Source organism: Pipra filicauda, unplaced genomic scaffold (genome assembly GCF_003945595.2).
Source record: "Pipra filicauda isolate LSUMZ 115617 unplaced genomic scaffold, ASM394559v2 scaffold36_size6622888_pilon, whole genome shotgun sequence".
NCBI classification, from domain to species: Eukaryota; Metazoa; Chordata; class Aves; order Passeriformes; family Pipridae; genus Pipra; species Pipra filicauda.
The window spans coordinates 4970715-4997017 of NW_024104498.1; the positions used below are offsets into that span (position 1 = coordinate 4970715).

The 26303-nt window shown below is 51.6% G+C and overlaps 1 protein-coding gene across 2 annotated transcripts in view; it reads right to left on the minus strand.

Annotated features, from left to right (window-relative positions):
- The window catches only part of LOC114001708 (phosphatidylinositol 3-kinase regulatory subunit gamma), a 79027-nt gene that overhangs the window by 26848 nt on the left and 25876 nt on the right, over positions 1-26303 (minus strand). The window contains exon 1 of one of the 2 annotated variants that reach the window (XM_027747081.2): positions 5885-6061. The exons of the other annotated variant lie outside the window; for it this stretch is intronic. Coding sequence (XP_027602882.2) covers positions 5885-5990 — 106 coding nt within the window. The 5' untranslated portion in view covers positions 5991-6061. Of the gene's footprint in view, positions 1-5884; positions 6062-26303 lie in introns of those variants that run through there. 2 annotated transcript variants of the gene reach the window in all.

A 26303-nucleotide genomic window follows, 5' to 3' on the forward strand; every position in this document is an offset into this window, starting at 1 on the left:
ACATTGCAAAATCTTTGACTATTGAGTGGAGGACAATGAAAATATCTTCTAAAGAAGTTACATCCACTCACACTGTCTGGGGACCCGGCACCAGCTCATATGCTGTAGTTCAGATTATGTGGAGAAGTGAATTCTTGCTTACTTAGCTATTGTGCAGACTTTAACCTGTCAGAAGAAATGAGATAAAAAAGCAGAAGAAAAAAAAGACAATCTGACTCATTTCCATAGGGGTACTTAGTGCATGAGCAGAGACTGTTCTTTAAGCATTACTCAGCAACCTACTTTACAAAAATGAGTTTCCAAAAAATCCAGCTAGAACACACCTATTGCTTTAATGGGGCCAAAGTTTTACAGCAACCTGTTTCAACACAGTTAACAGTCTTTTTGACAATAATAAAGCCTAAGCTTTAAAACACACAGAGCATGCTGATAAAAGTATTCTTTATGCTTCTCTCTTTCTCTGCCCAAAAGGTGACTCACTAAACAACTAAATGAGGTGATGTAAGGCACCCAACTGCTTTCAGTCCTGGGCGCAGATGTGTATGACCAGCTATGCCTCTGTTTTCCCAAGCTGTAGAGCAAAGATAAGCCCGAATAGCTTCAGTCTGGAATAAGATACCATGCAGGCAGTGGCAAAGACAGAAGTCAACTCTGCTGCTTGAGAAAGCAATAGTCTCCAGAGGAAACTCCAGGAACAGTTTTCTCCCTTTAAAGGGGTGAGATAGAAGGAACACCACGATTAGCTCCTGTCAGGTACAGGCATCGTGCAAGACACACAAGTGTTGGGAACAAAAACTGCAGAAATAACATTTGCTGCAAGTTTTGCCTTCAAACATGTGTTGAAGAGCTTGGTTTCTTCTCAGAATGTTCCCTCATGTTTCAGTTTGCATAAGCCTACAGCTTAACAGAACACAGAACTGAACAACTCCCGTCAGCAAGCTTTCCCTCCCCAACTATTTCTACATCATGTGAAAGCCTACTGATAAACACAAAAGTTGGCCTTTTAAAGCAGGCTCTCTCATCTCAAGCAAAACAGCATTTCACTTTATATTAATGATGCTATTTTTTGTGTTCATGTATTTAATTGAAACCTGATGAGTGATATTCTTTAACAGTTAGAGCCATCAAAATGAAAACTAAATGCAAGGAATGCAAAAGCAAGCCCGAAATGCAATCAGAAATAAAAAATGGTTACAGCAGTCATTAAGTGAAAAGGCCAGTAGAGAAAACTAGGTATAAAAAGAAGAGAATATAAGCATTTCACATCGCTGTCCTCATAGAAGCTGAGACTCCAATCAAACTAGGATTTTCTAGGATGTGCAGAATACAAGTGACTGAGCCTAATTTACTCCCTCCTCTACCCCAAACCAGCCTGCACAAACTTCCTGTCTGTAATGAGGCATCTCTCAACCCTAAACATCTACTTTCTTTGAAATGTGATTTTCAGCAAGACCTAAATTAGCAAAAAAAGACAGTTGCAGCTACAGTGTTGCTGTCTTGATTACATGCACTAGTAGAACTAGCTTTTTTTTTTTTTTTTTCTCTTTAAGATGTGCAAGAGCAGAACTTTTCTTTGATAAGCTTCTGGAGTCAGCTCAGATAAGCTGAAGGACAATACTGACAGTGCTATTAAAATTTGCATCTGTTCTCCCACTGGAAAACTAGTCAGGCATAGACACGCAGTGTTCACCTACATCTGGCTACTGTGTACCACACACCCTAATTGAGAAGCCACACTGAGTTTCCACTGTAACATTGATAATGATACAGCACGCCTGGTATCCCAGTAAACACTGCCCTGGAGCGCGGAACCCTGTGTTTTCCAAATTACAATTATAGTATCGCTCCCCTAAAATAAGGGTTGTCAAATTATATATGAGAAGAAAATAGAAACTATAATGAATAAATACAGTTTTTCTCTTGAATACCCGTCTCACTCATACACTGGCAGTGCTGCTTTTACAAAGTAGACTAAATCAAGCAGCCTATAGACTATTGTTGCCCTCCCCCCCTTAATTATCAAAAGATTTTGTAGCAACAGCATTGTTACAGCCAGTCTCAGCACATCAGGCACGGAAAAGTAATATTCTTGAAAAAGACAGTTGGATCAAGTTATAAACATAGTTGGTCATATTTGGGTCTAATGGGTTCCAAAAAGGCAACTTTCCTATAGCTTTAGGTCAAACAGTTATTGTACTATTTAGTCATAGACAGACAGAGCCCATTCTGCATTAGGAAGCCTACTTTAAACTTGTGGTTTTCTTCATAATCCACACAAATGAAACTAACCTCTAATTTGTAGTTGAGCCAAATATCTTTACTGACATCTGTATCAGAAATCCCAGTGGAGCACTCTTACTGATTTTCATCCAACTGTGACAAAATGTATTCAGTGATTACACATTTTATCATCAACGCAACTGATAATATATCCCAGATCTACAGAGAGAAAGACATTACTTAGTCCTACTGATTAGAAGTTAGACAATACATAGGTAGTGGTGCTTGAGGTCCTCCAGTAACTTTTGCAGTCAATTTGACATCCTCTGTTCAAAAACTTAACTTCCGGCAGTAACGAACTTTTGCAGACCTGAAATAAAAACTAAATTCAATCCAATAACCTATTTTCTTGTCTTTTCAGACAGCAAGACCCACAGGAAGGACAAACATGTGAATGAACCCCCAACAGACAGTTTCCTAACGCCAGAACCCAGCACATGATGCTGCTATGGCCATAATACTCTAACTTCATCCATCACTGGAAAGTTGAGGAGCTATGTTAGCTCTGTGCAACTGATGGTTCCAGCTGTGTCTTTAGATAACGAACGTTATTTGTTGCATGTAGTATTATTTGCCACAGAGAGGTCCTACCTTATGCCAGTGACAAATGTATAAATGCAAAATGAAATGTAAGCAGAAGGAAAAACCATTAGGTAACAGGAGTCACCCTGCTGGTTTTCATCACTGTGGCTCCAGTGTTAGTTGTACTGCTTTAAATTTTGCTTTGTGAAGCTGGCAGAGATGAATCTCTAGTTCCACCACTCCATTTGGGAAAACTGTCCCACTCCTGCGTTTAGGATGGATTAAAGGCTATCAGAAAGCTTGCAATCCTTTGTTGCCCGGGCCCTGCCTCTGCTAGAGTCGGGGAAAACTCGTGTGTGAGAGGCATTATTGTTATTTTTGAACTTTCAAGCAAGCCCTTCCAGAAGAGAGGCTTCAGGACCTGCTCCCAACATCCATTTACACCTACAGCCCTGAACAGCAAACACGAGCACACTGATAAGCTGGTGCAGGTGCACTGAGGCCTGACAGAAGCTCCGGCTGCGCTGCAGGCTGCCTGCCATCACCAGATTTTATTTCTGCATTATTATTGGGCAGCGCTAAGGTGGGTATTAAGAGAGCCTGCCAAGATAAATTAAAGGTCTACTGGCCCTTAACAAGAAACAGTATCCCCACCCTTGCCTCGGAGGTTACGGGTGACACCGCGCATTATGTTCACCTTGCTTTTGTCTTCTGCCTGAAGTTTAGACGCAGTAAAATGTAATCACGGGCAGTCATGCGTGATCCCAGACACTTGGCTCCCGGAATCCGCCAGTGCCCGGTGCTGCGGCATAAAGCCCAACCGAAAAGGGATCCCTCTCCAAAGGCAAGTTCTGGGAACAAAAGAGCTGTGCTGCACATCGCCGGTTTGTGCGCTGCTGAGGGAACATCTCGCCGCCGCTCAGCTGCTCCGGAGCTCCGGGGAAATGCTGCACCGAAAACCTCCACAAAATTTTTGTTGGAAGTGGGCCAAATGGAGCTGTGGTTGTTACCGGGTGCAAGCGCAGCGACTTTATCCCAAGGCACGCCGAATGTTTAAGCCTTCCAAATAAATTCCTCCACGCTCCCCTTAGGGATGACCTATCGTCCCAGAGCGGAAAACGCCTTCCCACCCCACCTCTGGACAGGGAAAAAGCAGAGCCCCTCTGCCACACTCTCCCTCCCTCCCTCCCCCTGCAATTTAAAAGTTGTAGTTCTACGAAATCAGGACATACACATGGGGATTATCCCCTGCATCATTTCCAGCTCTGGCTCTTCCAGTTTAAAAATATGAAAGATAAAGTTACTGAGCACTCCAGGGATCAGCCTGTAACATTAAGTCCTTTTGCTAACTGGTGTTTGGACTGTGCAGAGCCTTGATCCCTGACAAGAGGGCTTCAATGATGGACATACTGACATTATTAATGATAGGAGAGCTGCTTCTTAATGTAAACTTTGTAAGGCTTCCTAAGAATTTTGCATGGCCAAATTCCTGCAGAAACACTGGAAAGTTGTTTTCTGACCAGTTCAGTTAGGCCAGCCCTTTTTAGCAGCCTCTTTGCACTAAACCATTCAAGGGGCTTTATGTTTTTTTAATAAAAACCCCACACCAATTGCTTTAAGCCACCTACAATGGGACTTAGGTATTTGTTCACTTGATACAAGCACATACAAATACTAACCTCAGAATCAAAAGCATTTGCAGGAAAGATATCCTTTGAAATTCACAAAAGAAAACAGATTTGACTGAACTTTAGGCTTTCGGGAGCAACATCTAAAAATAGGTAGTGTCAGCTATGTAAGAATTTAATGACTAGTGGCCAGTATTGTGTTTCTGAGAGATCTGCCCAGTTTTCAAAGCGTCAGAGTTACCAGAGGAAGCAAGTCCTTGAGATCCAAAAATCTCAGGATGATCACCTCCTCCTCTTTTTAATTAAAGTACCACATACCTCCAGAGAGCAAAATACAGCTCACTGTGCTGAAACAAAGAGACTAAACCACACTTGCAGATACATGCCACGATTGAGGCACAGGTTGAAAAGAATATTTTGAAAGTACATACCCCACAGAAGACACCACTTAGAAGTACTTATTTGCTATCAATTCCTCTGCAGGCTAAGATTTTTGGTACATATTTTACTGTACCTTCTGGCTGTACAGATCAGAGTCCTGAGAAGATAAAGGCCCTTCAATTACCTTACTGCTTTCAGCCTGTTTGACTCTTACAGGTACAGATACAGTTTCACCAGTACCCATTTAGCCTTACTTTAATTCCTTACCAAAGAAAGACTCGCCCTCTCCTCCTCCACCTCCTCCTCCTCATAAGCCTTCCCTCACTCTTTAGACACAAAAGAAACTTTCTGTCCCATCTACAAACTTCAGGCAAACGAGGGACAATGCATTTCCCCATTTTCAGCACTGGCAGTCCACGGGGGTGGGGAAGTGTGTGTGGGGAAAAGTTGCATCAAACCCTTTTGAACAAGGTTATTAAGTGTTATCAAAGTAACAGTGCCTCCAGGGATGGATTGCAGTCTGTTCCCAAGCATTATCCCCCCAGCACCAAAACCCAGCGACAGCACACACCTCATCTGTCAATGCTGGAAGAGAGCTGGGGAGAAAAGGGTCTCGGAGACTGTAAAAGCGATTAAACTGGAACTGAATGGAGGTGGGTAAATCACCACCATCAAAGTGTTACAGGCACATAAAGGCACACAGGTGAAGAGGATAATAAAAGCGCTCCTCTAGGAGCGAATACATCCGAAATATACGCTTTTCAATAAAGGCTTTAAAAAAAGGAGACTCGGGAGAGGGGCTGCGAGCAGTTCTCCTCCTCCTGCCTCCTTCCATCTCCCCAAAGGCACCATAAACCGCTGTTACCCTCCCCCCCCCCCCCCCCAAAAAAAAAAAAAACCAGTATCAAAATACTTTAGCCCAGGAGACAGCGAGCTCAAGTCCCTGGAAAGTTTACGCAAAGTTAAACTACAGATATTAATTCCCCCCCCCCTCCTTTTATTTCAAAAGGGAAAAGTGTGCAGGAGGAGGCAGGGCGGGGATGGACGGCAGCACTCAGGCTTCGGCTCCCTACCTGGAGGGTCCATCTCAATGTAAAATATCAGCTCAGTGGAATAGGGCATCATCACTTCCCTCCAGTCCGTGTCATCGCGGTCCATATCCCACACCGTGTTGTACATCGCGACAGCCAAGTCCCGGCAGGGTTGGGAATGAGAGGTTGGGCAGCTCGGCTTTTAACGGAGTGGGGGGGGGGGGGAAGAAAAAAAAAAAAAAAAAGACAGGAAAAAAAAAAAAAAAAAAAGCCGAGAAGGATCCACCTCGCTCTAAAATAACACTTTTAGCAAAGAGAAAATTTAAAAAAAAAAAAAAATAATCGAAAATCGCAAAATTAAACTTAATAAAAAAAAGAAAAAGAGCCTCCACGCAAGTCACCTCAGCAGCTGCCCTGCAGGAACTAAGATAGGTAGTTATATATATAATATATATATATAGAGAGAGAGTGCTTCTTTTTGTTTAAAGAGACACCTTTCCACAGAAAAGCCACTTTCCTGAATTCTCTCTAAAAAATAAAATAAAATAAAAAAAATCGCCGTTTTCGGGGTAATTTTTTAAAACACGGGCAAAACAAGCCGCCCCACAGAAAAGCGCGGGGGGTGGCGATGGTGGGAAGCAGCGGATAAAAAGGGGGCGATTTCAGTCTCTGGATGAATCCTCTCCGCCGGCGGAGGACGAGAAAGGAGGCGGCGGCGGGCAACAATACGGGCGGGCGCGGAGCCCGAGCGGCGCTGTGCCCGCCGGCCGGGCTGGGCTGGGCGTGTGGGGCTCAGCGGCGGGCGGGCGGCCCGCGGCGGGGCCCGCCGTGCCGTGCTGGCGGCGCGGGGCGGCGGGCGGCGCTGGCGGCGGGCGGCGGTGCCGGGCTCGGGGCGGCCGCGCTCGGTGACATTTTAAGCGGCTCTGAGGGGCCCGGCCGCCGCCGCCCGCCTCTTGCCGGGGACGAGGCCACGCCCCCCCCGGCGCCAGCGGGGCGGGGCTTCGCACCGGCTTTTTAACCCCTTGGAGGCGAACGGGGGTGTGTGCGAGCGGGCGCGTCCACGAGGCGGAGGAGGGGGGTGGGCGAAAAGAGACGTAAAGGGGTAACATCGCTCTTCATGCTGGCGGGGCACGCCCGGACAGAAAGCCTGACACGGGAAAAACATCTATTTTCCCCCTTTCCTAACTGTTACCCGTCTCCCTTCCGCCACTTTTCTCGACGCCTTTTCCTAGCCATTCCCCCCCCTCCGTTCTGAGGCGCGCGCCGGCGGTGGTAGGTGCCGCGGCTGGCCGAGCGCCAGGGGGCCGGTGCCGCGGAGCACGCGCGGAGGGCGGGGGGAGCGCGGCGCAGTTGCCAGAGCCGCTGCCTTTGTCTGAGGGAGCAGCGAGCGCCGCGATTGGCGGAGGGCTGCGGGCGGCCCGGCCAATCGGCGGGCGGCGGGGCCGGCCGGCTCGACGGCGATTGGCCGGGGGCGCCGGTTACCAAGCGGGACAAAGGAAGGCGAGCGCTGGGGCGAGAGCGGGGACGGGGCGCGGGGGGACCCGCGTCCGGCCGCGGTTCCGCACCCCGGGAGTGCCCGGCCTGGGCCCGACACCGGCAGCCGCAGCGCGACCCGTGGGGGAGCGCCTGCTGCCCGCACCGCTGGGGGTGCTGCCCCCTCCTCCCCCCGAGCCGGTGTGCCGCAGCGCCCGGCCTGCCTGCCACCCCCCCTGTGGGGACGGGGTGTGCGGGCATAGGGCGCCCTGTGCGGGTGGAGCCGCTGTCCCCATGCCCGGCTGTGTCTGACCGCTCTGCCGCTGCTTTGCTGTCACAAACAGGGCTCTCCTCCCTGCCCTGCCTGCGCTGGGCCCTGTCAGCTGCCTGCTCTGCGATCCACGTAATAACCCGATCATGTCAGAGGACACCGTAACTGACGCGGGTGTGACCCCCGGGAAAAACCCAGCGCGCTTTCTAGTGACATAACCAGCGGGGGAGAAAAGAAAAAAAAAAAGACACCAACCAACCAAAAAAAAAAAAAACAAAAAAAAAACCCAACAAAAAATACCCACCAACCCACAGGAAAAGGCACCAAACTGGATGTCTGTCTCTCATAAGCTCTGGGATAAGTCTGAGCTGCGAACACACCCGAAACGGAACCTCAGCCTGCCTGGCAGCCACATCCCGATGGGCAGCCACAGCCCGCAGCCCACAGGCACCGGCGGGAGGCAGAAGTGCTGCCAAGCTCGGCACTCAGCCTCGGCTTTAGCGCGGCAAAGCACGCTCAAAGAAAGGCTACGCGAAGTTGAGAAATTCAGGAAAAGTCCTTTCCTGAGACCTCCAACCAGTGTCGCGGGCACAAGGACGGACAGCACGTCGGTCTGCGGAGATGTCAGGGAATGCTGGAAAACCCAGCGCTGAAGTTGTCTGCTTTATTCGCGCTTCAAAGCGTGGAAGAGCAAGTGACGAATAATTTCTCCTGCTCTAGCACTAGGCAGCAGCTCCTGAGAACATCTCCTGGCTTGGGCGAACCCGAGGGTGACTGCAACACTGAGTAACTGAGAGGCTGTACCCGATGTAAGAGTATGAGGGAAGATCTGAAGTTTGCTGATGTATCACAACTTCCACAGCCAGCAATTGAGAGCAGGCTGCTCCAGTAACAGAGCTCCTTGAGGGACGGACAGCTGCAGAGGAGCACAGGGCTTTGATTCAAATCACTCACTGTATATAAATTAATTTTATAACCCCATCCACAAATTCTGATTAATCCGTGATAGCCAGATACGATTCCTTTTTCTAATTTTTAAATTAAATTCCTTGGGCTGATACAATATATTGGCTCCAGCATGTTCAAAGGGAAATAGAAGGACAGCCCACTCCCCCCGAGAAAATTTAAGCTGGTGCTGTGGGTACAAGCCATTGGCTGCCCAGCGACAGGGTGAGGGGCACCGCACAAGGGTTGGGCATGGGTGCAGCTGGAGAGGTGGATGCTGCTTTGCAGACCCTGCAGAACTAAAAAATGGGGCTGCAGTCCCTATGGCAGCCCCCAAACTTAGATTAGCAGCTCTGGCAGAGGTGGGGGAGGAGGCAGACTCGGGTTGAAATTCATTTTCCCCCTTCCTGCACCTCATTATAAGTTCCACCCACATAAGACCTAATTACTTGGCTTTTATGCTGGCAAAGTGGATTTCATCCTTGCTGTTTCCCATGGTGGTTCCCTTCATTTTCATGGCGGCACTGATGGTTACAGCTTATTGATGTTTTCACTTTAGTGATTTAAAGCGGAATACATTTTGTTATTAGCACTGGTTTCTCTCATTGCTGCTTTAATCAAAGATGCAATTTAAGGCAAAGGATTGTGTGTAATGGTAAACAGTAGGATAATGCCTTGAGAGAACAGAATATTAATGTGTTTTTATTTCTCAAAACTGTACTTATAATGTATCTAGGATTGCTTGGCTCCCAAGACGCACGTATGAGGTGCTCCCTTTCCTACCACAACACCTGCCTTGCACAAGGAGTAAGCATGGTGTACATGTGTGTGCTGAGGGGGGAGAGAGAGGCACATGTGCTGCCTCACACACTGCTAAACCCCCTCTGTCTGTGCCTCTCCTCCACAGGCACAGGGTCTGACCACGGAGCATCACAGCAGTGCCCACGGGGAACAGACACAAAACCCGGAGCGCGCCGAGCGCTCAGGGATGCTCAGGGTCTGGTTGAGCACTGGGTCCCCCCAGGTCAGGAAGACCTACATTCAAACACTGAAATAAAATAATGGTGATTATGGAAATGCTGGAGGAGGGGACCTGGTGCTCCACGCTAAGGCTGAAAGGCAAGAAGTGAGCCCGGTGCCTGCTGCCTTCCCGTCATCCCGCATCGGCGGCCATGCACTCACTCACTTTCCTTCCCGAGGATCTGACAATTTGCATTTCAAGGCAAGATTAAATATTGAAGTTTTGAGCGCTTCCATGTGCTTCAGGAGGAGCCAAACAGACCCGCGCTGGAACAGGCTGAACACAGAAAAGCCATTTGTGCCAAACTGCTTGGTTTCCTCTTTGCAGAGCCATGATAATGTGATATCCGACAGCTGAATGTAGGCCACAACAGGCTTTTATAGTTGGAGGGGTGGAGGACGGAGGGAGGGAGGGGGCTGAATCCACGGTGCTGCCAGCCAAACGCACGAAAACGATGAGAGATTTTTGGGGCAGGCTGGAGACTCCTGGCCACTCCCAAGATCCACATATTAGCTTCACTGTTAGCACAAGCTCAGGGCCTGCTGGAGGGGAGCCTGGAGAAGGTAGAGCAGAAAGGACAACTCCCTGGCCGTCAGTAAACACTACATGGAATTCTTGGCCTTGTGCTGCACAGACACTGGGATTTGTGGAGGATGGGCCATGACTGGTGGCCAGCTTCCCATGGAGGCAGCCGAACCTTGCAAGGAACAACCAGTTGCAGCAGTTTGGTTTAGTTAATGGATTCTTACTGCCTGTTTCTCAGTTCCTGGTGATGAGAAGGAAAAGGCAGGAGGGTTGGTCTGCTTTGGCTTAGACACTGCCACTGGGGCCTTGGCGTGGCTCGGTGCTGTGAGCTAAACCCAGGCCTTGCTGGTGGGAGAAGAGGTGTTGGGAAAGTCAGAGGGTCATCCTGCCTTCCTGAACCTGAGTGGTGCTGGTGGAATGGGGACAGTGCAAGCACCATCTTCCCCATCAATTGCACAGTCTGAGCCCCAAAAGTACCACAGAGACCACAAAGCACTCGCCACCAGATTAAGAGTATTAATCCCTGCAGGGATGAAGTAGCAGCAGTTTCCCTCCACGCATCCTCCAGCACCTTCATGTGAAATGTAATGGGTTTTTTTTAATAAGGGTTGTGATTCCTCCTCTCTGCTTTATAGTCATTTTATGTCCTAATAGGCTGCAAAACAGTTGCCTCACTCCACCCCAGATGCGGCCACATTTCTGTGGTGAGGAAGAACTCTGGCAAGTGCGCCGAAGTCGGGTGCTTTGGTTAGAAAATTATACATTGCATTAAAAACCTGTATTAAAGAATAATATGCGGTCTGCAAAAACATTCAAACAAAACACTTCAGTGTTAGGAAGTGTCTTATTTACAGCGGTGGGAGCCGCTTGCGCCCTTTTCCCTCCCCTGTCCACAGGGTAAAGATAGAGCTTGGGATAGGGGCTCACGTACGTAAAGGTCGGAGCACAGTGCGTGCACACAGAGCTGAGCTTGCAAGGAATCATACATTAGGCATTTCCTAACTTAAAAGCAGTTGGCTTTGTATTGTAAACAACATTCTTTTAACTTAGGAAATAACATTAAAAAAAAGAATGAAGAAAAAGATTTTTTAAATAAATGTCTACAACGTAGGTTGTTGCAGCTGGACCTAAGGTATTCCTCGGCAAGGATTGGGCTGGCCTTTCCTCGCTGCTCCAAAGGCTTCTGCCCAAAAAAATTGCAGGAGTAACGGTCCAGGATGGAAGCAGAAAGCTGCTCTCCTGTGAGGGGAGAGGAGGTGTGTGTGGCTTTTGCAGCTGGACAGTGGCCTGCACGCTGGTGGACACATCTGCACCAGAGGGTGCCCAGAGTTGGGCGTGCAAGGGGGTGGGCAAGGGGGATGGGGGGGGGTGAGGGAAAGGACACACAGCGCTGAGCTGTGCTGAATTGCTGCTTTGGCAGACAGCACCGGGCCAGCTCTTTAGAAAGTTCACGTTCAGTTATTGTTTTGACAGGCTGCCAAAGTTTTCCTGAGGAATGCAGGCAGCAGAAGGGAAATGGTGATTTTCAAACTTTTTTTTTTTTTTTTTTTTAAATAACTCAGCCAAACCAGAATGGAATTTCATGGGAAAAGTGAAAGGTACATCTCTAGCCTCGGGGCATCGTTGCTGCCAAGTTTCAGGGTCTGGCTGCGAACAATGGAGGTGTCGGAGCATCTCCAAAGCAGGGCACCCTTGCACACACTCGCATGTGCTCACGCACACTCACGCACGCACTGGAAGCACCTTCTCCGACGGTAAGTGCTCCCACCCTTCACCCAGTGCTCCCAGAAAACCGATATTAACTCGTAGTGCTTTAAAAAAAGAGTATCTGTGGTGTAAAAGCAGACAACAAAGCCAGTTTGCTGCTGATTACAGGTTTGCAACTTGGGAGGACACTTAGGCGCTCTCCCCCACCCCAGTCCTGGCCTGCTGCCAGCTGCGCGGTGCTCCAGGGACCCCCCAGTGCTCCCCCTTCTCCCCACACGCTCTTCACTAGGTCGGCCCCAGAGCCACAGGGTATTTTTGCAGGTCTTCCTATCTCTAGGAAGGGTAGGAAGTTGCAAGCTCCCCTCCTCCTCCTCCTCCTCCACAGAGGCAGGAGAGCAGCCGGTGAGCCGGGCTCTGGCGCTGCGGCACCCCGGGGTCTGCGGGGCTGTGGAGCTGGGCTGGGGAACTGCCAGTTACCTTATATTTTCCAGTACACTAATTTCTCTTGTCATCTTGCCAGTGACAAACAGAGAGAGTTAAACAGAGCAATCCATTAAAGAAGCAGCCTGACAGACCGATTGTTAAGGGTTTCAGCGATCCCCATTTACACTGGCTTGAAAAAAATTTTGCCTCGAGCGGCTCCAATTACAGAATTATCGGACCACACTCTGGTCCCTTTGTGCACTTTGCATCTCTGTCATCGTTCCAGGCCTCTCTCTATTTAGTTGCTTGGAAATGGTGAGCAAAATGGAAGGAAACTTGTAACAAGTTCAGAGAAATTAGAAGGGGAAAAAAGAGAGAGAGAAAAAAGCCACCTCCCCAATTCTAATGTCCTAAACCAGAACACTTTTTAAATGTAACACTGTAGAGGAATTTAAAATATTTTTCACTTCCTCTATTCATTGCTTTAATGCACTGGAACTACTTGCTTAGATTTTTTTCTTTTCCCAAGGAATGTACAATAACCACTCTGTAAATTCCTCAGGTCTGATTTTAAGAGGAACTGTAGAACTTTATTCATGGAGGGAAGAAATAATCCCAATACTTTCCTGCATTAACTCTTTCTTTTTAGTAAAAATGGCAGTGTATGTTTTGATCCCAGCCAGTGATGCAAGCGGCAGGAAGAGGAAATCAATGCCACCTCTAGGAAAAGTGAGGTCTCATCCCTGCTCTGCTGCCATCCCACTTGGTGACCTTCAAGCTGGATTGCCAGCATGAGTTTGAAGGTGGCACCATTCCCAGTAGGAGGAATTCTGGAAAAGCCCAGAGGAGTGGTCACTTCTGCAAATGCAAAGCTCGAACTCTGTAGATTTGTTATTATTCTGAAAAAACCCCCAACTCAGTAGTTTTCCTACACTACGACGCGAAGCTGAAGGGTCCCCTAACCCTTCAGCTGAGACAGGCACAGCCCACCATAATGCAGCAGCTACATGATGTGGACATTATGCCCCCAACCCAGAGTGATCTCACCTATTTATCTTCCAGCAAATTTTCCCATTCCTGGCTTCCTGGATGATTTTACCATCCCGTAGCTAGTGTTATCCTAGTACTCGTACCCTTATATATGCAGAATGTGTTACCCCAGGGTTAGAAAGCTCCCATCCCCCCTTTCCTTACAGCTGAGATTATCTGGTTTCACAAGGAGGAAGAGTGAGCAAAGCCACCCCTGGGTACTGCTGGAGGAGGCTGAGATCAAACCTCAGTGCTAACGCACGGGGGAATGCTGGCTTCCCTCTGGCCCAAAACAGAAGGCGGTTTCTCCTGGTTGAGTCCCCAGTCCTGCCATGCAACTCCCTTGGCCCCATCCCTTTCCCTGGGACGTGGTGGAGCTGACCCATCACTCTTTGTGTCCAGGGAACCTCGCTGCAACACATTCGTACTCGGAGCTCTGCCCAGCCCCAGTAACGGAGACTCCCACCCCAGGTTTTGGGTGGAGATGGAAAGCAGGAGAAAAACCCCCGTAACAACCCCGGGAGCTCTCGGGGGTATTGAAAAGTCCTCTCATTTCTTATTAATCACCTATGCCAAGAATTCAAACGTCGGCCGTGTGTTGGCTGGGGTTGTTTTCCTTGCAGTTATCCACATGCAATTCATGCCTTGGAAAATGACCCATTTACCATCATGCATTGTTGCTTAGCTACACGCGCTTTCCCTCTAAGTTTTCCCAAATGGAAACATGGCTCTGTTTGCTTTGGAGATCATTTTCCCTGGCTTTCTCTGCTTTACAGTAAATAAGCAAAAGAAGAACAGCCTCTGAGCGCTAAGCAAGGAAATAAAACAAACGGCATGGTGTAGGGTGATTGTTTAAAATCCAGCACATGAACGTGATGCCTTCCTTGTCCAGCCAAGGAAATGGGCAGGGAGGGTTTGAGCAAAGGCAACTTGCAGGTCAGCTTCTTTAAGACTTTTTCTTGTCTGTCTTTTTCATTAAGGTTATTTCCCTGCTGAAGATTTCTGAACTCAAACCGGGAATTTGGTTGAATAATGCTGGATTCCCAAGAGAATATTATTTCTATGGAGGACAGGTGGGACTTTGGGACACTGAGAACTCACTCTGCTGCCATGCTCCATGCTCTGCTGCCATGCCACTCCTTGTGGAGTCCTAGATATCCTCTAGAAACATACAGGATATATCCCTTATACCTGCAAACCACCACATTACTTTGTGCCATTGGACAGGACTTTATCCATTGAACCCAAAAATTTCACAGATTCACTAAGTCCTGGTTACAGTGGCACAGCTGGAGGTAGGCACAAGTTGGCAGATGAGCCACTGCAGCATGAAGTTCAGCTTCCCAGCACACCAGGTAAATCTTATGGCTGTTTGCTGGAATACTGAGCCCACCAGTGCCTATGCTACACAGATGTCCTCGAATCCAACAAATCCAGAGCATTTGGAAAGCATCAGCTTTACAGCCCGTGCACGGAGGGACTGCACAGCACGTGTGTGGCTGGTCCCCTGTGTCCTGGGAGCACTGGTCTTGCTAAGCATGTGCCTTCAGGCTGAGCTGTGCTTGCGTCCAGGATTTCCAGATGTCCGGCAGTTCATCTGTTCCTCAAGGATCAGATAAAACTTGCAACATCTTCAGATTTTAATGAGGACAAAGCTTTCGGGTAAAATGCAGCGGAGTCTCTCTCACAACACATGGGTTGGTAGAGAACACAGTGGAAAATCTTTTGTCTCCTGGTGCCATGACCATGCACTGGACATGAGCTCTTTGTGGAGCGCAGACACAGCTGTCAGCTGCTGGAGCACTGGGTGCCTGCAGCTCTCAGGAATGGGATGCCCCAAAGGGTGAGCTCTCGCCCTGCCTTCTGCTGACAAAGCATAGAATGTGTATTGTCTCCAAAAAGAAAAAGGGGAGAGACGGAGTAAATCGTGCAGTGCTGATTGCCAGGCCAATACACTGGTCTAAGGTTTAATACAACTGGTTTCCAGGCCAAGAACCTGCCAGAAAATGAAGAGGGATATTGTAGCTATGCAAATCCCAGCCGGTGGGTTGACACATCCCAAACACTGGGGCTCTGTGAGAGCTGCTAGCACCTTTATTGCCCCGCCACTGGGAAGCTCTTATCTTGCTTTGGGGAAATGTACACAACACAGCTTTGTTTGGGGCAATACCTCCTGGATGAACGGCCTCTTAAAAGTGCTTTGGGGAATTAAATGGGTGAAAACAGTGTGAGAAAGAGAGGCGGGGGAAGGGAAGAAAAACTTGCTGCTGCAGTACAGGAGGCAAAGTTGGTGGATACTAAAACCACTAAATAAGGAGCTAGGAGCTATGTCAGACTGAAAGAAGCAAATGTGTGACCAGGCTCCCTGCCACCAGAGGCACCCCAAGACAGTGGCTCAGTCACAAAGCAAGAATCCACTTCCCTGTCCCCTATGTCCCTGCAGGAAGGACGGGGATGCTCTTGCTTGTGGATGCTGTCTGGGCCTGTGGCACTCCAGTCTTGTCCTGGGCAAAGAATCACTCTGGCTCAGTGCAGACTGGGCACCTGCCCTAAGTCCTGGAGCTGAATCAGGCCAAGGACAGTTTTAATGAATGGAATTCTCCCTGGTTTTATTATTTTTGGAAGCCTGGAAACACCTGCCTATTGCTCAGAGAAACAAGGCAGGCAGGATAAATGTCTGGCAGCACCTCCCGTTTATTCCATGTCCTTCCTGGGCAGCCTTTGGAGCCCAGCCCTGCCAGCACCCTGTGCTCCCCATGTTTGGTTTGGAGTTGGCCCTGTGAAAAATGAACATCAAAAGGGCTCTTTCAGCAAGGGCTATTTCCACATCAAATGCCTACCTCCAGTCCTGAGCCATCAGGGAGAGAGCTTTTTATAAAAGGAGAGGGAAGATTAATATTATTTTTCAAAAGTATAATGGGAGGTTTCCACTCCCCAAGCACTTCAGAGTTGGTTTTTGCACAAAGCCATAATAATTTCAATCCCAAAGGACAAAGAAAAATACATTAGAGGAGGTTACAAATGCCTGAAAAAATAGTTGGTCTGAATAGAAATGTTCAGGTCACTGTCACTTTAGGGGCTGGAAGAGGCTGCTGCTGGGAGAGCCTGAGTTTCCCATAGGAATGTGTGCCCTCCATCCTCGCTCAGAGCAGCAGCGGTGTTGAGCATGGGGAGGTGGGGAGAACCCAAAGATGGGCTGTCGGAACTGCAAACTGGTGGGAGGGGGAAGGAGAGGAGAAGGAGTGGAGAAGATGCTGGAAGTACCCTGTTGGGCAAGCAGAGAAGGGAAAACCCCGTTGTCAAGTACAACCCTCCCGAGACTCTACGAGAGAAAGGGAGGCAGGAATCCAGCCCAGCGACTGGCTGGCAGTGTGCCTGGACCGTGACACGGCTCTGCCTTGGAAAGGCACCTGCGGCCTCAGTGTCTTCCTCTTACAATACAAGCACAGCATCACGGGGGAAGCACAGTCCTGCAGCTTGACAGCAAGTTTCTGCTCTGTGAGCATAAGCCATTGGGCCAGACGAGTGTATGAACAATTATTTGATCACTTCCACTGCAGGAACCAACTTGACAAATACCTCTGATTCACATGCTTGCAGTCTGCTTCTGAAAAACCAGACTAGGAGCAAGCTCTCACCCTGGAAAATCCGTTGCCTGTGTCTGCTGTGCATCCTTTTCCCATGCTGACAAAGTTTGGGCCAAATGCAGCAGATGCCGTGGAGCTGGCAGAGCTGCTCTGAGGCAAATGTCCCCCGGCTGGTGGGTCAGGGGTGGCAGGGCTCAGAACCTGGGAGGTGGTCTGTCCTAGGGTGACTTAGTGCCTTGCTTGCTTTCTGCTTCTTGGTCATTCAACAGAATGAGTCTTTTGCTAGTGTGTACCTCACCTTCCTCTGGACTTGGGGTACAGATGTGAAATGAGGTGTGGGACAGTCCTTGCAGCCTCAAGCCTCACAGTCACTAATGGCATGAGCCCCTGAGTGGTTTTCACTTAAAAGGTGGGTGGGGAGAAAATACTTGTGGGTAAGGAAATGCAAAATGTGATCCTGAAGGCTCAGAGAAACTCTGCTAGTTAAGTCAGATCTTGCCTTTTCCCAATGCTTGGAGTTACCCATCCGTGAAGAGGGCTGGAGCCCTCACCACTTAAATCCCACTTAAGCCCTAAAGAAAGTGCTTCACTGGTGCTTCAGGTTCATCCACTGGCTACCACAGGGACAAAGGTTTCACATTCTCCAAGAAAGCTGAAAAATCCCCCAGTCCGTCTGCTGGAGATTGGAGCTGATGGCCAGAGGGCAGTGATGGGAAAAAGCAGCAGCAACAGGGTGGTCGAGCAGCAGTTTGTGGGACCGCGCTGGCATCACTGGGTACCCCAGGATCCTTCCTTGACAGCTCCCCTGTGCACCTGGAGCTGAAACAGGGGAGTGACAGCAGATGCTGCTCCTCTCCCTGAGACATCAGCTGTCTCCAGGAAGGTGGGGGAACCCTGGGAAAGTGGCTTTGTGCTGATGACGGGGTTTGACACGCGGCAGGCCAGTGCTGGGAAAGCCAAGGAGCGCACTGGAAACAGGAGACGCCTGCGGCAGATGACGGTGCCAGTAGGACATGGCTGGTTTGCTGCCTGCGGGACTGCAAATGCTCTGCCCAAAACAACTTACTCAGATTTACTGTAAGCGGCAGCCTGGCCATCCATAGCTTGTGGTGAACACACCAGCCCTGCCTGCAGAAAGGGCTGCGGAAGCCAAGCTGGCCCCTTGCCCGGCAGGCTGGAGGGGGAAAAGGGGGGGCTCTGCAGCCCTGCCCGCCTGTCCCAGCACGGCACCCTCAGCCCAGCACCCTCTGCCCGCTGCGGGTCCCAGTGCCAAGTTCAGAAGCACATGAGGTGGATTTTCTCTTGCCAGGTGCTTTCTGCACCCAGCCTAAGGAGAAGGTGATTCTGTGGATGGAACCCCCCGTAATGATTCCGCTGCGGCAGTGCTGGGGTAACTGAGTGAAGGAAAGGGAGGGAATTCCCCCACCGTGGCAGAAGCCCCTTGAGCAGCACAGCAAAGGGACTCAGAGGCCAGGCTGGGTGCTGCTGGCTGGCAGCCAGCTCATCCCTGGGGCACCCGGGGCCACGGCTGAACCGGGAAACCCCCCGGCTGCGCTCAGCTTCCGGCCTTTGTGCGAGCAGGAGCCGGTGGCGGGGCGGTGGCAGTGGGATGGCTGCCATCGTGTCACCCTGGCCTGGGCTGCGCTCGAGGCTCGTGCGTCCTCGCGCCCCGAGAGGTGCTGCCGGATGGAGAGAGACTGTGCAAAGTCTGGCCGAGGGGACTCGCCGTCCCCTCCCATGCAGCTGTGCTGGGAGGGAAATTTCCGACACTGCTGGCTTCCCAGAAGTCAAGGGGAGGTTTCATCCCTGGCTCTGCTGTCTCAGCTCACGCATCCTTCCCGGCTCAGTCTGTGAACCTGGCACGCGAGGCTTAGCGTCGGCAGCATGGGGCAAGACCGAGGGTGGGCAGCCTGTCAGGCCAGGCTCTGCGGGGCTGAGCCAGCCCTTCTCCTGGCCAGAACATCTTCACTGGAGGGTTGCACTGGTGGGCAGTGGGGCTGCTGCAGAGCAACCAGAGCCACGTGCTGCCCAACACCAGCCAGCTCGGTGACATCAGCCCGTGCCATGTCGCCGTCCCCCCGCCCCAAAGCCCCACACCAAAATCCCTTATTGAGGCACCGTGGCAGTGTTGGTGTCACTGTGCTGTGAGGTGCCATAGGGGTGTGCTGCAGGGCCAAGGGACGGGGTTTTTGTCTCTCCCCTCCCTGACACAGAGGCAAAGCATCCTAAGAGGGAATGCCCATAAGGGGAGGGATTCTGCTGGCATGAGACACAGTGCTGGTGCCTGCCACTGGGCATCAGTGCCCTGGGCTCTGAGGACTGTGCAGGTGATGGAGGATGTGGCTGCTCTGGGGTGGGGAGTCACGAGAGCATGGCCATATCCTACAGAAGCCTTCCCCTGCCTTCCCCAGCCACTCAGCACTGGCTACGGATGTTTTCTTTTCTTACAAGAAATCCACCTGAAAACAAGAGGGGCTGTGCCAGCCAGGTGGCTCTTCCAGAGCATTTGCCTCTGCTCTGCATTTAAGCAGCAGTGATTTTTGCTCAGAAATGTCCAAATTTTTGCTCTGCACAAGCTCTGGTTTTGAAGCCACCACCGTGGAGCTCCCACAGACTGAGGGGCTCCTGGCACATGCCCATCTCCTGCCTGTCCTGACTGCAGGACCTGTTGCCAGAAAAAAATTGAGTATGGGGCTCAAATGGCCAGCCCAAACCTGATGTGCCCAAGGGGAGGAGCGCTGACCCTGACCTGTGCAGCCCTCCAGCACCAGCTCGGGCTTAACTCTCTCCTCTGCAGGAAGATTTGAAGCCTTCCAGTTAAATCCGGGAAGGAGTTAGCAAGTCTTTGTGGCAGGCGGATTAGAGGCAGAGGTAAATGCTCCTGCTAAGTGTAATCTGGCTGGTTAAAAGCTCAGCTCAGCCTCTATCCCAGCATTGTCCTTGCTTCTTATAAATATAAGAGACAATTCTGCAAACACACATTTTTCCTATTGCCTACTTAGAGACGCATGAGACTGGGGAGAGCTTGTTGCCCTCCCCCTCTCCCCAGGTATCATTAGGGTTTATTACCACCCCCCCCAGTGCCCTCCTTTCTCTGGGATGGGTTCAACGCCGGCAGCCTCTGATCCTGCAGGTGCAGCAGGAGGGGGATTACAGCTCATGGGGCCACAACTCAGGGCAGGTGAAGGCAGCAGAAGCTCCCAACATTGGGGAAATGGGACTGGGGGTGAGAGCCAGGACCCCCTTTCTCCCCACAAGCCAGGGTTCCTCCAATCCCATGCCCTGGGGAGCCCTCTGGGTGGAATGGGGCAGTTGTGGGATAGGGACTGGCAAGCCAGGGGTTCTGGTCACTGTGGAGCATATAGTAACTCAGAACAGAAATGAAAAATTATCCTAACTGTGTAAAAGTAGGTAACACTTATCTGATTCTCTCTGAAAACCTCTGTTCTAGAGCTGGTGGCACTAAGGGGGCACAAGAGGGTGGCAGCTCCACCTGTGACCCTCCCTGCCCTGGCCATCCCACCCTTGGCAGAAGCATCTCTATCTGCACTGTCCTCTGCAGGTGACAAGACTTCTTGGGCAGTGCTAACTAGGACCTGTGTGCCAACCCCAGGAGTTTGTGGGTGCCCTGGAGAGAGTCTCTTCTTCCCACAGCTGGAGGGTGCACAGATGACCTCTCCTAGGGGATTATAGCTGAAGTGGGGGGCTTTCACAGGGAGAATGAGCAGGCAGGGATCAGGGTCTTACTGGGATTAAGGTATTTTCCATGCATTTAAACTAGTTGTCACGAACCCAGAGCTACCTAGGAGTGAGTGACCAGAGCACAGTACCAAAGGCACTGGAGAGAAGAGCAGGGAGAAGCTAATACCCACCCTGACCCTCACCCCAGGGCTTGCAGGGAGCAAGGGGAAGATGCTCACAGAGGCTTGGAAGCCCCCAAAGTCCCAGGGATGATCCGTGGGCTGTGATTCAAGGAGAGGTGAACAGGTGCTGCACAACCCCAGTGAGATGCCTGCTGATGGAGGAGAGCTCGGGGAGCTCGGGGGGGACAGCAGCAAGTCCCCAGGGAGACAGCAGAGCACCATGCCCTCTCTGGGCCAGGACAGAGGGGTCCATTCCGGGAGGCGTGAGAGCTGGGTGGCTCCAGGAGCTTGGTAACCTTAATCCTCCCTCGGATTAATGCACAGGGGAGCTGGGGACAGTGTTTAAACCTGCCAGAGTGAGCTCCCGCATTGAGTGCAGCTCTGTGGTGGGGTTGGAGGGGGACAGAGAGCACAGGTTAAGGACAAGAAGAGGGGCAGGCAGTCCTGTGGCCTAATCTGACATGCAGCTTCAGATTCTGTGGCCATGTTGCTGGGCCCTGCCCTCCCTGGGAGCAACGGGATGGGCAGCCTGATGACCAGCTCCATGCCGGGGTCACGCCCGGCAACGCTGCCTGGCTCCAAGAGGCTGCTGCTGGTCTGGCTCTGCAGGGCCCCTGCAAGCTGAACCCCTTGAGCCAGCCCAAGGTGGAAACCATGTGCCCTTGGAAGGATGCTCTTCTGGGGCAATGCCTGCCCATGACGAAGTCTCCGGGATGAAATCCCTCTCTCGGGATAAATTGGGTTCCCTGGGGCTGAGCTTTCAGCCTGGCTCAGAGGAGCAGTGCTAGGATTCTCAGGGATGTTCAGACAGCCCATGTTCCTACCCACATAGACCCCAGATTGATCCCAGACCTCAGCAGAGGACCGCCTAGCTCATGGCATTAGGAGCCACTCCCCTCTGTAGCCACTGGCATTGCTGGGGTGCTTGCAAGCCCACGCAGGGGCAGAGCAGGCCAGCTGGCAGCCCTGCAGAGCAGCCTGAGCCCCAGCTCCTCACCCAAAGCAGGTGCAGAGCCCTATGCAATCCCCTGGTCCCAGCCTAGCAAGGACCCCGGGCTGTGTCCCCAGCCCCAGCTGAGCAGGAAATGCCACATGGATGCCATTAGAGAAGGTTCCCATCCCTTGGCAGTGCGGGTGCAGCTCTGTCCCGAGCTTCTCCTGGTCCGAGCTGTTTTGCCAGGCAGCTGGCTTCAGCACAAAGGTGCCACCAAGATACACCAGTGTCCTCTGGACCCAAGCACCAGTTTCACCTCCTTCACCCCTCCACAGCCTTGGACTCTCATGGGAACCTCCTGTCCTGTGCCTAATCCAGCCCACGGCTCCATGCTCCCCAACCCTGCCACCTGTCCCAGGGAGATGCCACAGGGTATTGTCACCCATCCCGATGTGGCCAGTGTCACCTTGGGCGCCTCCCTGCTGGGCTGGGAGTGGCCTTGCAGGGCTTGCAGGTGCTGTGTGCTGTCCCCTGAGGCAGCGAGGCAGGATGGGATGTACTGTCCTAAGTGGCGTCTTAACTAGATCTGATCCAGCCTTGCAAAGCCACAGCGCCTTCAATTCCCTTAGCACTCCAAATCTGCTACTGTGCATCTAAGCGGATTATTTTAAATACCCCATGATGGACTGCTCCTTTGTAATATAAACCAGCCTCGTGTGTCCCATTCCCCTCCTATTTGCTGTGATTTAGCTGCAGCTGTGACAGCTAGAAGTCTCCCCAGCTCCCTCTGCTCCCTAGGAAACATCCCTTGTACCAGCCCCTTCCCCAAATCCTCTCTCCCCTGTGTTTCCAGATCACAGGGATGCTCCTCCCCACACATCCTTTCACATCTTGGGGTGAGTGATGGCTGTGGGATGTGCTGCCCCAGAGCTGTTTCATCTCTACCCAGAGCTGAGCCCCTGCACCAGCACCACCCCCACCTGCACCTCAGGGCCAGCCCAGAGAGGCTTTTGCCCAGAGAGGGGCCATGAAGGAGCCCTTTTGGGTGGGTTTTTCCAGTTTTCAGGTTTTTTGCTCGAGCTGACTGGCTCTGACACCTCAGTCCTGCCATGAAGTCAGCCAAGGGAGAAAGCAGCCTGACTCCCACTCCCGCTGGGGGGCTGGTTTGGGGAGCACGGGGGCTGGTGTGGAGCCCACCCACCCCCGCTCTTGGCAACAGCAAAGAAGCCACCACTTTTCGAAGCGCTTCCCTTTGGGGCTTGTCTGATTAATGAGGGCTTGTTATTTCCAAACTGTTTGAAATCGTGTTTATTTTATCTGCCGCTGGATTCCTCTGACTCAGGGCTCATCGTTAACTGCCAAAGATGAGTGACAGATCCCGCTAATTACAGCTAATGATGGCCTTAAAGGATCTCTGTGCTCACACGTGTGTTTGTGTGCACACATGCCAAGGGCCATTTATAATTTAAAGTGGGGAGAGTCGTTAGCATAAACCATGCCCAGATTAATTGCAGAGAGCAGCCTCTCCAGGGAGGATGCTCACCAAGAGGCTGTGGTTTCAAGCACTGGATGCTGAGGGCGGCACAGGCTGCCTGGGCAGCATGGTCCTGAGTTGGGTGTCAGCCTCAGGGACACCAAATCAAAGCCACCAGATAGGAAATGTTTGGTGCAGAGCAGCTGGTAGGGACCAGGGGACCCTAATATGTGGCACAGGCACAAGTGGCTCAGAACCATTTAGGGCCATGGAAGCTGAAGTCCGGCAGAGCCCTGTGCGGTGTTTTCCAAGTGGGAGGAGCACCATGCCCAAGAGACCCAGTTGTCCCCCAGTTTCTCTAGGAACAGGCAGCTGGAGAAATGGGAGACACTTTTTATGGCCTCCCTGAGGACAAAGTAGCTGCAGGAGCACAACCCATTAGTAGAGACCAGAGACCTCTCAGCTGGGGAGCTGGGGCTAGCAGTGCTCCCTGCCTTGAGGAGAGCTCTCCCCTCTTTAGTCCCTGGGTAATCCAGCCAAAAGACTTTGCTTTTACCTTTATTCCTAGGAAGGAAAGAGGGAGGATGGAGATGATGAGGCTTTCCCCACCCCTGGGCTGGAGGATGTGGAATGAGAAGCAGTGGCTGCAGGAGCTCATGGCCACCACCCTGTCAAGGGGTCGGGCAGGTGGCTGCTCGGAGAAAGCAGGCACACCCCATGGACAGGCTGACTGGGGGACTTGAACGACCTTCCACACCGAGGTTTGTTCCAAGCCCTTCCCTAAACCAGCTCTCCACCTGCCTGGGCTGACTTTGACCCACCCCTGCAAAGAGGGTGCACGGGGACAGATCCATGTGTCCCCTGGCTCCATCTCCTCACCCTTCCTCTCCTTGGGGGTCCAGATGATGCCCTTGCACCTCTCCCGGTCCTCCCATCTCAGGTCATGGAAGAAGTATCCAGAAGGAAACCAAAAGCTATTCCAAATGGCAGAAGGCTCGGCAGAGCAGAATAAGTGTTCCCCAGCCCTTATCTTTCTGCAAACCAAGTCCACCTTTCTTGGAAGAAAGTAATTCAAGCTCCTCGGTCTTCCTCAGAGCTGGCAAGCGGCAAGAGCGAAGCACCAGCCCTGGCTCCCCAGGGAGGGGAAGCGCCATCCTGCAAAGTGCTTCTGTATTGGTCTGTGCCACAGGAAAGTCTAAATTGGAAATGATGGCAGCAGCAAGAGCCAGGATGCCAAGATGGACTCCGGGGCCTGCACAAAGTGATTTCAGGGGCTGGATGTGCTTGGCCCAGGTGATCCCTGCCGGCACAGGAAACCACTGTTCTAATCCTGCTAAAAGCTGGGTGGAAACAACTTGGATGAGGGCTTTTGGCTTCCAGATTCAGGTCAAGACTGATGGCTCATGAATTTGTCTCGGATCTTTTGAATTGTTCTGGTCCCCAAAACACTCAGGTTTCTCTTTCTGAAACACTCCAAATGTTTCAGTTTAAGGGTCTTGCAGAAACAGCTGTCAGAGGGTGTGGAGCAGAGCTCCCCTCAGACACCTGCAGCCACTCAGTAGTTGTCACTGCTCCTGAAACAGCCCAGCAAGGCTCTTCAGGCAGGACCAGCTCGGGCTGGTGCTTTTTGCATTATCCCCCTGTCACTGAGGGCTTCAGTCCTCCAAACCCTGTTCACAAAGGGGTCCTGGGTGCTCCTGCTCTCCTGACCCCACTCTCCCCCTGGCATGGCTTCCTTTACCATGGTTCCCTACCATGGTCTCTCCCAAGTCCAGGTGATATGTTTTTCCCTCTATGCCATGGCCAGTGTGGGGTGCATGACAGGGCAGGCCACCATGGGGTCCTGGGCCTGGGCACCACGCTGCAAGCTGCTTGCTCAGCAGCATGTTGAACCCTCCCCAAATAGCCCCTGAGATCACCATCACCCAGTGAAAGAGCCCAATTGCAAAGAAAACAGGGAAGCAGCTGAAAAAATAAAGGCGCTGCCATGGCACTGTGCACGCCAGGTCGGAAATTTGGGATGGTGCCGAAGCACAGCCCCGGATGCTCCTCCCGCCCCAGGGCATGAAGAGCCGACACAGAATGGAGAAATAAGAGGTACGACAGGCCAGAGGGAAGGCACTCTGCTGATGGCACCAGGGATGGGCAGTCAGGACTTGTGGTCCTCCAGGTACTCGGGAAGAGCCAAGGATGATGCAGCCACATCTCTGTGGTGTGAGATGGAATGATCCAGCCCTAGCTCTGTGTGTCCTGGGGACAACACAGTGCCAGGCTGCTCAGTGAGATGCCAGCCTCTGTGGGTGCCTCAGCTCTTTCACCACCTGCAACCCTCCCCAAATGCCAGAAGTATCCAAAAGACGGAGACATTGTCCAAAGAACAGCCATAAGTCTCTCCCAGAGACTTGGTGTAGCCCTGGCTGTGAGGCAGTAACTTTTTGAGCTGAAGGATGAATAGAGATTAACTGGACAGACGCAGCTTTGCTGGGAGAACTGGAAGGTCAAGCAGCCTTGAGGTCAGGATAAGAGGCAATGCCAGTGCCTGCCTCCCAACCCTGTACGTACTACTGCCAGACTGAGACTGCCAAACTCATTGCACCTCTGCCCTGGGCCCCTGGTTGTCTCCAGCATCAGCTGGCCTGGGGGCAGGAGCAGGTCGTGGCAGAGCTCCGTGCCCCTGGCCCTGCCGGAGCGGGCAGGGTGTGGGTGGAGGTAGCAGTCCCTGCCCTATCTGCCAGCCTGTGGGATTAGCTGTGCGGCATCGGGAGCAGCTCTAGCAGTGGCTGGGTAAGAACAGATAGACACAGATAAGGCAACCTGAATCCCGGAGACGGCGAGCCAGCTTCATTAATCCCTGTGCATCCAGGCGCTGACGAAGATGCTATCATCCCATTTCCTTCCCCAGCAGCTTGTGTGTGGCTGTCAGTCCTGGCTCACACAAGGACAAAACCTGGTGCTTGCATGGGTGGCCCCTCTCTCCCAGAGCTGCTAAGTGGCTCCCATGTCCCCCAAGGACACTGCTGGTACAGGGATGCAGCCAGTGCAGGGATGCACAACCTGCACAGGGATAGAGCTGGTACAGGCATTCACAGCCAGTGTGGGGCTCCACAGTCCCTACAGAGAGATATGGATGGGGCAGGGATACAACCAGGATGGAGACACCGAACAGTATGGGGACACACAGCCAGGATGGGGACCCAGGTGATGGGGAC